At 45.4% G+C, this 14,950-nt stretch overlaps 1 protein-coding gene across 24 annotated transcripts in view; it reads right to left on the bottom strand.

Annotated features, from left to right (window-relative positions):
* Positions 1–14,950, bottom strand: part of LRRFIP2 (LRR binding FLII interacting protein 2) — a 104,438-nt gene that overhangs the window by 6,512 nt on the left and 82,976 nt on the right. For 12 of the 24 annotated variants that reach the window (XM_045037897.1, XM_023260762.2, XM_023260764.2 and 9 more), the window contains 5 exons: positions 11,535–11,627; positions 9,271–9,363; positions 3,610–3,711; positions 3,214–3,346; positions 1,408–1,457 (listed from right to left, as the gene is read on the bottom strand). In XM_045037897.1, the coding sequence (XP_044893832.1) occupies positions 1,408–1,457; positions 3,214–3,346; positions 3,610–3,711; positions 9,271–9,363; positions 11,535–11,627 (471 nt within the window). The remainder of the gene's footprint in view (positions 1–1,407; positions 1,458–3,213; positions 3,347–3,609; positions 3,712–9,270; positions 9,364–11,534; positions 11,628–14,950) is intronic. The other 12 variants (XM_023260765.2, XM_045037900.1, XM_023260772.2 and 9 more) reach the window with 3 other exon arrangements.

Genomic DNA, 14,950 nt, shown 5'->3' with positions numbered 1-14,950 from the left:
GTGATATAAACAGCCAGAGAGGGTTCTACAGAAGGAGTCACATACAGAAGATGAAAAATCAGAATGCCCTTGAAATCTTTAACAGCCATACCGGAAGCCAGAGAACAATGAAGCAACTTCTAAAAAAAAAAAAAAAAAAAAAAAAAAAAAAAAAAAAAAAAAGAAGGAAAATGACTGTCATGAAGAATTCTATACCTAAATTGTTAATCAAGTGAGAGAGTAAAATGAAAACATTATCAGGCCTCCAAAGGTAAGAAAAATTTACAGCCCATATACACCTTTCTCAGGAAGTTACTGGGGGACAGACCAAAAAGAGAACGAATAAAAAAGGAGGAAGTCATAAGGCCTTGCAAAAGGGAATCCAACCTGAGCCACAGCAGAGGAAAGCCTAGGTGGCAACGGAGGGCAGTCCGGCTCTGCATGGAGGGAGCAGGCCATTAAGTTCCCAGGGGCACAGGTCGTGCTCCAAGAATCAAGCAGTGGAACTGAGGGGCGCCCGGGTGGCTCAGTCAGTTAAGTGTCTGACTTCGCCTCAGGTCATGATCTCGTGGTTCATGAGTTCGAGCCCCACGTCAGGCTCTGTGCTGACGGCTCGGAGCCTGGAACGTGCTTCGGATTCTGTGTCTGTCTCTCTCTCTCTGCCCCTCCCATGCTCATGCTCTGTCTCTCTCTCTCTCTCAAAAATAAGTAAACATTTAAAAAAAAAAAAAAGAAGCGGAACTGAGAGAATACACGGTGGATCTGAAAACGCTAACAGCAGATTTCACTACCGTTGCAGACTCTGTAGCCAAACTGGTCATAAATACACAGGAAACCAAGCAAAGGAAAAGCAAAGGCATGCTATGGACTGTGGGGGAGCCGGAGCCTCGGAGGAGAGGGAAGGCACCCCTGGAATGTGGCCGGGCTCCAACGGCGAGTGGCGCTCGCGAGTCCTGATAAAACGCACGGGCCGGGCGTGCCGTTCCTTCCGGAGGAGGATGGGGGCACAGGACAGAAGGCCAGATGGGAGCTTCTACAGAGGGAGGCCAACAGAGAACGCCCAGAAGCAACTGAGCGTGTGGGACGGAGATGCACAAGAGCAGTACCATCGACAGACTCTGCCAGACCAGGTGGGCACGGTCAGGGGTGAGGGTGGGGAGGCAGGGCAGGGAGCTCCTGTCTTCACTACAAGCTCTGTGAAACTATTTAACTCCTTCGACTCCATGTCCTGTAAATTTTTTTAAAAGAACAGGAAACAACAAAGAGACAAAACGGGCATCATCTTTTTACCCTTCAAATGTTGCTTGCGTACCGATGTTTGAAGTAAGCACCCTTCTTTCTTGTGTACATTTTAATTCGCTAACGTTTTACCCCGTGATTTAGTCCATTACGACCAACATTACCTTCCAATGAGAAGAATGCCTTTACCTGTGATAGTAGCTCTTCCTTTTCTCCAGCAAGTTTTCGTAGCCTGACGTCTAAAAAAATTGGAAAAGGCTATAAACCAAATTTGTAATGATACAGTACTGGAACAATGAAAAATAATTCTTGAAATTCAAAAACAACAAACATTATCTGATAAACAGCTCACAGCTTTCTACTGAAGAGCTTCGAAGGAAATGCTTCAGTTAATGGTATTAAGTAAAAGTACTTAAATATTCACATATTGCCACATAGCTGATAGTTATCAAGGCACTAAATACAACATTTGCTCCCAAGGGCAGTGATTTTCCATTTAAAGACAAACCAAAGTACAAAGATCACTTCCTTGTTTCAAAATGTGCAAGCTTTCACCATAGGCAGACGGCTCGAGCTGCCGGGGTGTTCTCGCAGGCTTGATGAAGCCTCACAGGAGCAAACATGATGTGGGGGAGAGGGGGCCTGGGCGGGGAGGCTGGACAGGGGAAGCAGGAACTCCGTGCCGAAGAAGCCAAAGGCCCACGCGGGCCGGTGGGGGCACACGGGGACCAACCCTGAGCCGAAGGCTGTCAAGGGCTCATCCGAGGCACGGCAGCTGGCTCGCCGGGGCTCGCTCCCGGCCCGAGAGGAAGACGGCTGCTTCCCCGGCATGCATCAAAACTGGATCCTGGGCGCCTGAGTGGCTCTGGCGATTAAGCGTCCAGCTTTGGCTCAGGTCACGATCTCGAGGCTCGTGAGGTCAAGCCCAAGCCCCGCGTCGGGCTCTGTGCGGACAGCTCGGAGCCTGGAGCCTGCTTTGGATTCTGGGTCTCCCTCTCTCTCTCTCTGCCCTCCCCCCCCCCCACACTGTTCACGCTATGTCTTTCCCTCAAAAACATTTAAAAAACAATTAAAAAAGAAAACAACTGGATCTTGGGCTGAGGGAGGACCACAGATGAGTAAAAGCAGCAGCCGGCATCAAGCCAGCACCTCCCACAACCAACCGGGGTCACAGCTAAATGCAAGTGCTGGTTTCCTCAGCACCTTTCAGATCAACAGAGGACACCCTGAGCTGCCCCCAGCCACACATTCAGCGCATTCTCTAGAGCGGCTCCCACTGCCTCGCCCGCATCTGCTGTACCAAAGTGCTGCGCATTAGAGAATGTGCTTACTAACTCTAAAAATGTCCCACTCCTCTGGGAAACCTACGATATCTATGAAAACGAAAAAAAGATTTTTTTAAACAAAAAAGTGAGCTGATGATAGAGTTTCTGCCATTTTCCTTCCTCTAGAGCAGGATCTTAGTGGAGCCAATGGATGCACACCCGTGTGGTTTCCTGGGAGAGGTGTTATGAAAGTCTCGAGGGCTTAAATTTAAGAGGCTTAGATGTCAAGAGGCTCAGAGGCCCTGCTCTGTAAGACCTGTCTTCTTGGTCATCTGCGGTGAGCTGCAGAACTGCAGGATGAGGAGCAGAAAACCAGATTCTCTAGGAAGAAGAAACTTAAAACCTACTTGGGAGCCGCCTACCAGCCCCCCGCTTCCCTGGGGTGCCTGTGCTGGATTATCTCCTCCAGGAAGATTTGTATTTAGGTGAAAAAGCAATGTGTATACACCAACAGTGCCTCTCCCCAGGGGCCTTACAATGACCCAGATGCTGGTTTCCCAAGGTCAAGGATGCCTGGAGACAACGTGCCCAGATTTCTTCCTGTTAAGGATTTAGATACACCTCAGATGGCCCTTGTGTCGTTTTTGTTTTCCAAGATGGGACATGAATAAGCCGGAACTCTCACGAGGACATTAAATCCCAGTCGACACAGCAGCGGCCGGTGCCTTACCTAGCGGACCTTCTCCTGCAGACTCCAAGACCTGAGCAGCCTCCTGGGACACCACAGTGATGGCTCCAACCACCGGTTCATGATGGACGTCACCATTGGGGGTGCCATCAGGGATTATAACTAAGCCATGCTTCTGTGGAGAAGGCAAAACCCACCGTCACAAAACACGGCTCACGCAGAGGCGGTACGTCCTGTGACAGACAGGACGTGTGCCACGGGTAACACCTGGTGAGAACTAGTTACATGGAGCAGAGCTCTGCGGAAGAAGTGGCTTACTCCTGTCTACTGTGCACTGAAGAATGAGCACTGGTTTGTCTTTGGGCTAGGAAAGATAACCAGATGAAAGGGAAGAATAAAAGCAGCGAGGGACTTAACTCCGGGCCAAAGCTAACGTACCTCTCCTGTCTTCACCGTCTCCTTCGGGTCAGCCAGCTGCTCTCTGAGCGCATCTCGCTCATTCCTAAGGCAGGCAATGTATTCTCTCTGTTTCTCTAGGGCCTGGTTTTAGACAGGGTAGCAAGGGAAAGAATGGCACAGAAAAAGAGCGAGTGAAAGAGGGAGCAGAGAGCACCTAATTCAAATAAACACATATAAGGGCATAAAAGACGAGGGAGCAGTAAAAGCTTGGAAACCAGGCAGTTAGGTAGACACGGGAGGAAATACAAGGTCTTGGGGACACACGTCTCCACAGGAGAATTTTAACAGAAACTGGTTAATCGTGCATAAATTCGCCAAAGCATGCTTATCCCATCAGGCAGGAGAGCTGATCTTTCTTTCCCAGTCGATGAAAAGAAAAAAAAAAAAACAAAAAAAAAAAAACAGGAAAAGGAAGATGAAGACAGCAATAATATTAAAATGAAGTTTTCCTTACTGATCTCCTTACTACATTTTCATCTGGTGACCAATACAAATACATCTCACGTTTAAAATACTTCATTCAAGAACATAGTGAGGTTTAATTCAAAAAATTAATTTCATTTAAACTTTTTTTAAGTCAGAAAATTTCAATGGCCCTGGAAGAAAAAACACCAGTATGCACAAGGTATTTTAATTCAATACTGGCCGTAGTGATTGTTCTCTAAGCAGTGTGGCAAAATATTCCTCAAATACCACCTAATTCAAAATAGCTAACCTCCAAAGGGATCCCCAAGGACCTGTTTTTTGTTAATTTACTTAAATACAATTAAGAATCATCTGGTGTTCTGATACACCTTTCTGAATGTGAAAACCGAAACTAAAATACTGACAAAACCAAAGGAGTCTGCGTACGGAGCGCAGCAGAATAAGGGTTTGGGGATCAGGCTTTTGAGTGGTGGCAGGTGACTTACCTATGCCTCAGACTCCCCATCTGAAAAGCACAAGGGACAACAGCAGCCCCGCCCCAGGTACACGGTGTGGGCACTGCTGCAGCACCAGAGCCCCGGGGAAAGCTCCGGAAAAGCCGCCCCCCGCCCGCCGTTTGCACCTGGAGCCCCCCACCACTGCCTGGACCTCACAACCGTCGGAGCTGAGGAGCCGAGGGTGGCGGTGGGAGAAGTGGGCATGCGAGCGGGAGAAGCAGGTGACAAACCAAACCTGCCCCAGGTAATGAAATAACCCAGACTTCAAAACGTACCCCAGGCAAGCAGTCTACGCGGACAGCTGACGGGTGACTATTTTTAAAAAGCCTCTCTCTACACGTGTTCGTATATTTAATATTTTCTACCCACAACCCCATTAATCCAAGAAATTAAACTACAACAGGTAACCCTGCTCTCTCGGTTTAGTGGGCTAGAAATGAGCCAACTGCTTCATTACTGACTGGGGAACAGGTGGACGATGTTCTAAATCCTTATAAATCCTACTGTGCACCCAAACTGGCAGTCAGTAAATAAGGGATGCTAGCAATGACCTCTGTGCAGCTCCAACTATACAGCAGGCGCTGCTACAAAGACATAAAATCTGCCCTAATATGTTTACATATATAATCTCTCCCTTATATATCCTGTACTTGTGTTATCCCCATTTCACAGATGAGAAAACTGAGGCCCAGAGAGGTTATGCTTTTCTTGCCCAAAGTCCCAGTAAGTGTCAATGCCAGTTCTTTTCAGTTCCAAAGCCTTTGCATACTTTCTCTGTATCACAGCCCTAAAAAAGCCACAATTACGCTTCCTTACTGTCGTCTCAGTGTTGCTGGAAAAGCAGTGTATAAGGGCAAGTCCTTCTCCGTGCTCACCCACACTGCAACGTCAAGATCTCATTTCTTTTCAACAATTTACATTCACGCCATATGGTGTGTCTTAAGTCTGCCTATAAGTTGATACTTTGAGTTGCTAGCATCACAAGGCATTTACCCTGACCCTCCACGCTAATACTCCCATGCCATTCCATTAACAACAAGTGTCACATCAGGACAAAAAAGCACAAGCAATACTTTCCCATCTGTTGACAGACAGCCGGACCCTCCGCTGGGTTAGAATCTGTGGGTTATTGGTATCTGCGTGCAGTTACGCGTGCATCAGCACACACAGCTGGGTCAGCGATCACGGCCACGACATGCTCCACAGAAACACCACCACTGAACATACACGGTCTCTCAGGAACAGACCAATCTGAAACTGGACATTCTAGCAAATGCCGGTACATGCCATTCACTCCTCTTTCTACATCTTCTGGCAATGGACAGCTTTACTTTTGGACTTTTTAAACTTCGTCTTCCCATAATTATGGACGGGAAAATAAAATACATCCTATAAGTTCTCCCACTTCACCACAAAGTTTGGAGACTACCAAAATACCTTATAATTGGAACAAATGTACTCACGCCGGATCTGAAATCCTCTGTAGTACCTGACCATAAAACCACTACCCTGTGTTTGCATTCAGTAATAGCTCATACAGCATTTTTTTTTCTCAGGGTAAAAAGTACATGCTTGCGGAGATCTAAAGAATTCTTTACCCCTGACCTAACCTCAAATTCTAGTGTCAAGAAGTCTGGAAGATACGTATAACAGGCTGCACTTTTGGGCAACAGGTTAACTCTCCATATAATTGCACAGGGGCAGAAATATCTTTCGTCAGAATGGGAGTGAGTCTCACACTGGGCCATCTAGATCGAAAAGTCCTTTGGATGCGTTTATTCTACATGTAGCCACCTGGCACTTAGAGCTGCTTTCGGGCTGTGTGCATGACTACAAGGATCCATGAAGGAAGAACTAAAGAGAACCAAACTGTAGCATGAAAATAATGGCCGTGTTCCTTTATTAAGTTACTAACTTGAAATCTTGAAAATGAAGCTAGAGGCAAGTGGTGCATTAGGGAGTCACTGACTGTCGAAAACGCGTCTTGGGTAAGTCATGGGAGGACCACATCAGGATGGCTATCGGAAAAACGGAAAACAGGTGTTGGTAATGGAACCCCTACGCAGTGCTTGATGGGAATGTGAAATGGGGCAGTGGCTGTGGGATACAGTGTGGCTGGTCCCCAAAAAACTTAAACACACCATCGCCACATTATGCAGCAATTCCACTCCTGGGTATACAGCCGAAGAAATGAAAGCAGGGTCGCAAAGAGGTATTTGCCAACTCATGTTCACAGCAGCATTATGCACAACAGCCAAAAGGTGGAAGCCAACCACGGGTCTGTCCACCAACAGACGAGTGGATGAACAAAACGTGGTGCATCCGGACAATGAAATATTTCTCATTTGGTCTTAAAAAGGAAGGGCATTCTGACACCTGCCCCACCACAGAGAAGCCTTGAGGACCCGATGGGAAGTGAAATAAGGCAGTCACAGAAGGACAAAGGCCGTCTGATTCCGTCTGATGATTACGTGAGGTGCCTAGAGCAGTAAGTCCGTAAAGACGGAGCGTGGAATGGTGGCTGCCGGGGGCTGGGGAGGAGGGGGGGGAGTTGGCGTTTAACGGGCACAGTTTCAGTTGTGCAGGGCGAAGGAGCCCTGGAGACGGACCGTGGTGACGGTAACACAACACTGTGGACGTACTCAGGACCACCGAACTCGACGCCGAAAACTGGTTCAAGTGGCAAGCTGTACGTTATTTGTACTTTACCGTAATTTAGAAACTTTCCAAAAAAGTCAAAGGAGGGACCAACTACTAATACATGCAACTTGGGTGAATCTCAAGGGAACTGTGCTGAGGGAAAAACATAACCCCAAAGGGTTAAATAGTGTATGATTCCATTTCTGTGACAGGACTCATAATGGCCAAATCACAGAAATGAGAACAGATTGGCGGCTGCCAGGGCTCGGCAAGGAGTAAGGGAGGTGGTGGACAAGGCCACGAAAGGGCGACTGGAGGGATCCTTCGTGGTGATGAGAATGTTCTGTGCTGTGCCTACATCAAGGTCGATATCCTGGCTGTGGCACTTTGTAAGACGTGACCTTAGGGGAAAAGTGGATGAAGGGCATACAGGATCTCTCTGTATTACTTCTCACAATTGCATGTGAAGCTACAATTACCTCAAAAAAATTCTTTAAGTGTAACTTAAAAAAAAAAAAAAAGCCAAAGGAACACATTATTATATACCACACAGAAAGAAGATAGCCACTTAGTCATTCAGTAATGCCAGGAAAACTTAAAAGTCAAAAAATTTGTGTCTCAACTATCAGCACATCTTTTTGGTAGAAAAAAATTTTTGTTTTATTTTGAATAGCTATTTTATTGGACTGTGTGGGTTGGGGTTTTCCTATGGCTGATCCAAAATAATCAGTTTAAATACTAAGATAATTACACAAAATGGAAATCATGGACCTACAGATCTGCGCTAAAGAAAATCATGGAAGGTCCTAAAAGAAGACCATTCTGGCTAGTGACCAGACTTCAACCAAACTTTCAAACTACTCCTTAGTGCCACACATTTTTCACATCTCATTTTAAATTCCCCAAGTAAAAATTTCAATGAGATCAGCAGATGACAATCAAAATTTCCAAACTCTTAACTGTTAATTTATATTCCAGAAGGCTCTTCTAATTTGGGGTGGAATTTTAGAAACTCCATTATTTAAATATTAGAAATTCTAAAAAGGTAGCTTTATTCCTTTCAAACTTTTGGTCTACCAAACTCTTAAGAAGTCATTTTGTTTCCCATGTGTTCATTCCTAAGAGGACAGGTCCCGGGAGGGATGAGAAGCACCCGAGAGCCCTCCCTACAATGAAGGACATGGACCCAGAGGGCTTCTCATCCCGGGTCCACGCAGGCGCTCTTGGGGGTCTGTGCCAACTTCCCCCCACGCCACCAAACCTTGTCAAGCCGAAAAGGCTTTTTCACCACGGTCTCGGGACAGGGGCTTCCTCGGTCTGCTGCCTCCCCCGCGGCCCCTTCCTGACGAGGGAAGCGCTGCTCTGGCAGCTGTGGCTGCGTGGAACCCCCGCCGCACGACCCGGAGTCCACGCCAGGAGACGGGGCACGTGTCAAAGGGGTGACACAGGACGAACCGGGGGGCGTTTTTCCAGCCTCCTGTGTGCCTGGAATCTACCTGAAGGCCTTAGGGAAAAAGCACTGAGGACTTTCCTCGTCGGGGCCCCTGCTTTGGGGAGTCACGGGGTCATAATCAGAGATGACGCCACAGTTTGGCAGCCCTGGCCAATCTCACATTCCTATCCACTTCCGTAACGACGACGATGATGTTAATCTCCCCCTATTTTATTCACCAGGGATTTATGGGACACTAATTACTTGTCCTCTACCCCCCACTCACTGTTCTCTCGCTTCTCATCCAAAACTCTTGCAATGTAAGGATATCAAGTTACCCACAGAGTTTGAATTAAATGCCTGTGGCTGCTTCTGGATAAGAATCCTGGGGAAATAAACTTCCCTAGAAAGTTCCTACTTGTAGGTTTCAGAATCCCACAGTCAGCTAGAAAGAAGAGTTCCTTCCAGGCACGGTATCAGGTTTCCCCCTGGAAGTTTTGTTCTTCTTCTGCTTTTACTCACATTTCCGTGCATAAATGCTCAAAGATAACCCAAAGGACGGATTTTTAGGAACCTCTAGGTAAAATTCTATTGGTCTGTTCCTCATCAATGAGCTTCAGACCAAAGCCCAACGTCATCTCGTACCCTAATGTTTTTATCTTTCCAAAGAAGTGTCTCCTGGAGGTCAAACACCTCTTTTGTCATGGTGTCTATTTTCTGCTGCATTCGTTGATTCTCCTGCAGAGGAAGAGGGGAGAGAAGTAATAAAAAAGCAGAAAGAAAAATGGAGGGGGTCAGAGGGAGGCAAACAGAACAGAAATAAAGCTGGTAAGGAAACTTTAAAAAGGGAGAAAGAAAGTCTGCGATCAACAGGAAAAGCCAGAGTTGCTTGCTAAAGGGCAAGATGACATCCCGTGTCTCGGCGACACGACTCCCCCTGGCTTGCCACAAGGAAACCGGGAGTAGCCGCTGCAACCACAGCTGTGGGGCAGCAGGCCAGGCGGGGCTTCTGTGTGCATGCGGCCCCACGTGTGCTCCTCTGGTAACTGACTCTCCCCAACATGGAACGACTGACGTTTCTAGAGAGGGAGACGCAGATTTGCTTATGGACAAATGATCCTTATCACCGAGAACAAGCAGTGGTTTTAAACTTCCTTTTTTGAAGCCCCGCTGAAGAATACAAGGGAGCCGTATCTCAGCTGAATCATTCTGAACTTGTCAGCAGAACCTACGATAGCAAGAGTATCACGAATTGAATAAACAGTCCTGTTGGTTTTTAGAAACACTGGAACGCCGTGTCCAGCGATTCCTAAACAACTGTCCTCCTCAGGCAATGAGGCTCAACGTGTATCCTTTTGTATTTGACAGGTTTGCTTTTAAAAATTCCTGGCAAATTACCATCTCCTACCTTCTCAACTTACACATTTCTCATCTACTTAACCACGCAAGACCTCAAAGCATTATTTTGTCACGTTCAAGGTTTGGCAGTTATACGTAAACATGGGTATTCACATCTGAGAGATGTCAACTCTAAACATAAAAACTCCCAAAACTAAGGTTTTTTTAAAGTCTGTATATCCAGCACCCCCGGCTTTTAGAGAAACCACGGTGACAAGTTACAGGAATCAAGCATTACAATTCCTCTTAAGCACAATCATCAAATTAAAAGCTTAACCAATTCTGACTTAAGCTACTGAATTTGAGAGGCAGCTGCCAAAGCAGTTTTGCTATTCTTTCCATATCAAAAACGGGAAAAGTATAGATCTTAATTAGAAGAAGAAACAACAAGTGGCGGCATATTGACACAAAAAACACAAAAGGACAAAAAGGAGAGGAATTCCCATTACTTTTGAACACCGGCAGGACACAAAATTTAGATATTATGCTCCATGCCATAAATGGAAAAACTAGGACAACCAACCTCACGTGTCATCTGATATTTTCAAAGGGTTGTCTGCGTCCGTGTTTAGATTCACAAACTCCACCTGCTTTCGGCAGGCTACATTCACTTCTTCTCAAGGATGAAGAGAAGTGACGCAGATCCACAGACAAAAAAGCAGGCATTTCTTTTCCTCTATGAACTGGTTTCTTAACTGACTTACAGGGTGAGGGATTAGGTGAGGCGGGTCCATGGGGGAAAAGAAACAGCGGGGGCAGGGCGGGTGCCGAGCGACAGGAAGGTGGACAAGCACCCGTGTGGCACAGGAGGCACGTCCCGGGGACCCTCGAGAGCTGGCCTTCCTGAAATCGCCCTCGTGGCATCAGGCGCACGCGAGACACCTCTGATACCCACACCGAGCCAGCGGGCGGGACCCCTGCCCAGACGCTTACAAAACACGACAGCCTCGAGCGGGAAAACCACATTCGCGGGAAATCAGGGATGCTCACAGGGGAGAGATGAGGAGCGCTCTCGGATTCCCCCTGGGGGACCCCCGCTGCTGCCACCCCGGGCTCCTCCCCGAGCACAGCCTCTGCGCTGCCGAGCTCCACCCTTCTGCGGGGAAGGCGTCACGGCGACTCGGCCTTGTCGTCTGGCTGCCTCGGCGAAGACCAAACGCCTCACTCCCCGAGGCTCCCGTCTCGACACACGGCACCCACCACGTGCCAAAGAACGATGGTGCTCCTGCTTTTTCCTTTTGCTCGCTTTCTAAGATAACTTTAGCAAAGAATGAGCTGAGGAATAAAAGACAATTACAGAAGCTTCTGCTGGCAAGAGCGGGAATGTTTGTAAGACTGGTAGCGTCAACTTTTTAAGCCTGACTTGATGCGTCACGTGTGTGAAACTTTAGGGTGAGGAAGAGACCAGGAAGCTGTGGCATCTTAACTCCCTTCCCTCCCAGCGCACACCCCCTCGTCCCACCCAATGCTTTGTTTCCAAAATTAAGTGTTTCCACAGGGCCCGCACCTACCTCGATGAGCTCGTCTCTCTGCCGAAGGCCTTCTTTAAGCTCATCCATCTTATGCTGCAGCACGCTGCACATGTGTTTCTGCCTTTCCAACTCCTGTCAATACACAAGTGACACGGTTTGCACAGAGAATGGCGCACAAGACACTGGACCGTCTACGCCAGAGTAACAGGCGACGCATGACCTCCAGAAACACACCCGGACTTCCCACGCACAGCAGCTTAGAAAAATGCCGTGTTCTAGGGAAAGGCTCAGAAAATTAACATTTTTCATCTCCTAGGAGATGAAAACCCAGACTAATCAATGGCAAAATTACTAAGAACTATGAGATGACGTAATAAAGTAACAGGTCATAAAATTAACATATAAAACTCAATAATCTTCATAAATATAATCTAGAGAGAAAATACAATAAACACACGATCACAACATAAAATTTTTAAAAATACATGTGTAAACATATAGGAAATACCCAAAAATCAATATGGGGAAAATTATATACAATGTTCCTGAGGGCGCCTGGGTGGTTCAGTCGGTTAAGTATTGATTTCAGCTCAGGTCATGATCTCACGGTTCATGGGATCAAGCCCCATGTCTGGCTCTGCACCGACAGTATGGAGCCTGCTTGGGATTCTCCCTCTCCCTCTCCCCCTGCCCCTCACCCACACTCTCCCTCTCTGTCTCTGTCTCTGTCTCTCTCTCTCTCTCAAAATAAACAAACGCTAAGAAATCTATATTCCTGAAAGACAAGTAGGACTCAACAAACAGAAAGGTATACCATCTTCCTGGATAAAAAGACTCAGTATCAGGGCACCTGGGTGGCTCGGTCGGTTAGGCGTCCGACTTCAGCTCAGGTCATGTTCTCACGGTTTGTGGGTTTGAACCCTGAATCGGGCTCTGTGCTGACAGCTCAGAGCCTGGAGCCTGCTTCAGATTCCGTGTCTCCCTCTCTCTCTGCCCCTCCCCTGTTCTCACCTTGTCTCATTCTGTCTCTCAAAAATAAATAAATGTAATAAAAAATTAAAAAAAAAACACCTCAGTATAAGAATGTCAGTTCTCCCCCAAATAAATCTATACATTTAATGCAGTCCAAATAAAAATACTATTAGGCTTTTTTCTCATCAGAGTTAGAGAAGCTGATTGTAAAATTTGTAAGAAAAATGTAAGAAAAAACAGCCAGGAAAAAAAGCACTGAAAAAACAGAAAGCTAGCCTTACTGGATATAAGACCTACATAATTAAAACAATGTTGTAATGGCTTATGAGCACAGAGAGCAGAACAGAAAATCCAGAAATATACCCAGTTACATGTCAAATATATCAAACAACAAAACAAGAAGAGCATCTCAAATCAATGAGAAAAGACAGACTTTCATGTCGTGACCCTGGAAAAACTGTATATCCAAATGGAAAAAGAGAATTGGAACCACACCCCAGACTATACACCGAGACAAATTTCAAATGGATTGGAAGTGCACAGAAAGAAGAGAGGGAAAAAGAGAGAAGGAAGGAAGGATATAGTTACTAGAGAAAAAAATGAGTGAATTCCTATAACCAAAGAGTAGGGAAAACAGTACTAAGAAATCCAAAAATCTGTAACCAAGAATAGGAAATGGGTAATAAGTTAGACCACATACAAACTTTCGAATGGCAAAAGGCACCCTAAGAAAAGTAAAAATACAAATGATAAGCTGTAAAAAATAAATTACAACTTACATCAGAGACAAAACATGACTATCTCTCTATAGAGAGTCTCTAAACTTAGGAAGAAAAAACACTAGTATATAGAAAAATAGTCTAAAGATATGGACAGTTCACAGAAAAAAACAGAAATCACTCTGAATATAAAAAGATGATCATACTAAAAGAACAAGAAGTTAAAACTGTATGTCCCACTGAAGCACTCGTCCAAAACTTGACAACATATTCAAGAAAATTCTATGGGGAAGGGAACAGGCCCTCTTGCACATTTTGACAGGAATCCGAAATGGCATCACTACTACCACAAAGGGAATCCGGCAGATCCGACAGAATTACCATACCCTTAGACCCAGTAAACCCACTTTGACGACTGCCGTAGACAGGCCAGCAAAAATGCAAAAGGACTTATGTAGCACACCACTTCTGCAGGACTATTTTTAACAGCAAAAGACTGCCAGCAATTCAAATGTCCATTAATAGGGAGCTGGTGGAATAAACTACGGGACACACACACAACGGAATAACTATGTAATAATACAAAAGAGTGAAGAAGATCCACGATCATAAAGGTCACAGTCATCGAGGTATGGAAAGGTATTTACAGTATGCTACCATTTTCTAAGAAAGGGGGGAAATAAAAACATACACATTTGTGTATATATATTTTTTGAATAGCAAAATAGATCTACCTTCTTAAGCAAAAAAAAAAAAAAAAAAAAAAAGAAGAAGAAGAAGAAGAAGAAGAAGAAAGGAAGAATAAACCATTTAGGTGAAAAATTCCCTCAAGAAACAGGAATGAAGAGATAGAAGACTGATTTCTTTGAGTAGATTTTCTTTGATTTGACTTCAGATACACGTAAATGTTATATAACTGCAACAAAATTAAATTGAAGAAGCAATTCCTGATGGAAGCAACCCGAGTGTCCACCAGCAAATGAATGGATAAACAAAATGTGGTACACAGACACACTACAATATTATTCAGGAAGGGAATTCTGACACGTGCTAACATGGGTGAAACCTGAGGGCATTACGCTAGTGAAACAAGCCAGTCACAAAAAGACAAATCCTGTATGAGCTCACTGATATGAGACGCCCAGAGCAGCCAGACCCACAGAGCAAGGAGAACGGTCGGTCGTTGCCAGGGGCGGAGGGCACGCGGACGGGAGCTGTTGTGTAACAGAGTTTCAGTTTTGCAAGATGAGAAAGTTCTCACTGCACAACAATGTGAATATACTTGATATCACCGAACTGTTGTTAAGACGGTGAACTTCGTTGTACTTTTCACCACAGTTAAAAGCGAAAATTATTTAAAGATAAAAATTTTAAAAGCAACTCCTAAATACTGAACATAAAATACAGAGAACCTAACTATATATCCAGGTAGCAGCATAAGCACAGAGAGAGAAACTATTTTGAGTAACTTTTAAAACCAGTGCTTGGGCTATACATAGGCTAGCAGCAAAGTAACAACCCAACAGAAGAACACAAAAAAACTTTTAACTATTTTCAGTAATTATATCGTTGGTGGTGACATTGGTATTGCTATTCTGAGTACTGTGGGGCACAGCAATGAGAACAGAATATAACATAATTACTATCATCCCCAGTGACTTTGAGAACGGGCAGTGGGAAAACGGAGACATGCACGTGTAAGAAGGAAAAATGCTTGAGTCCTGAACGTGAACTAGAACTACCAGCGTAAATTCGTAATGTATT

This window comes from Felis catus, chromosome C2, assembly GCF_018350175.1.
Source record: "Felis catus isolate Fca126 chromosome C2, F.catus_Fca126_mat1.0, whole genome shotgun sequence".
Lineage (NCBI taxonomy): Eukaryota > Metazoa > Chordata > Mammalia > Carnivora > Felidae > Felis > Felis catus.
Note: the sequence above shows the minus strand (reverse complement) of the source record. Positions and strands in the feature narration are given on the sequence as shown.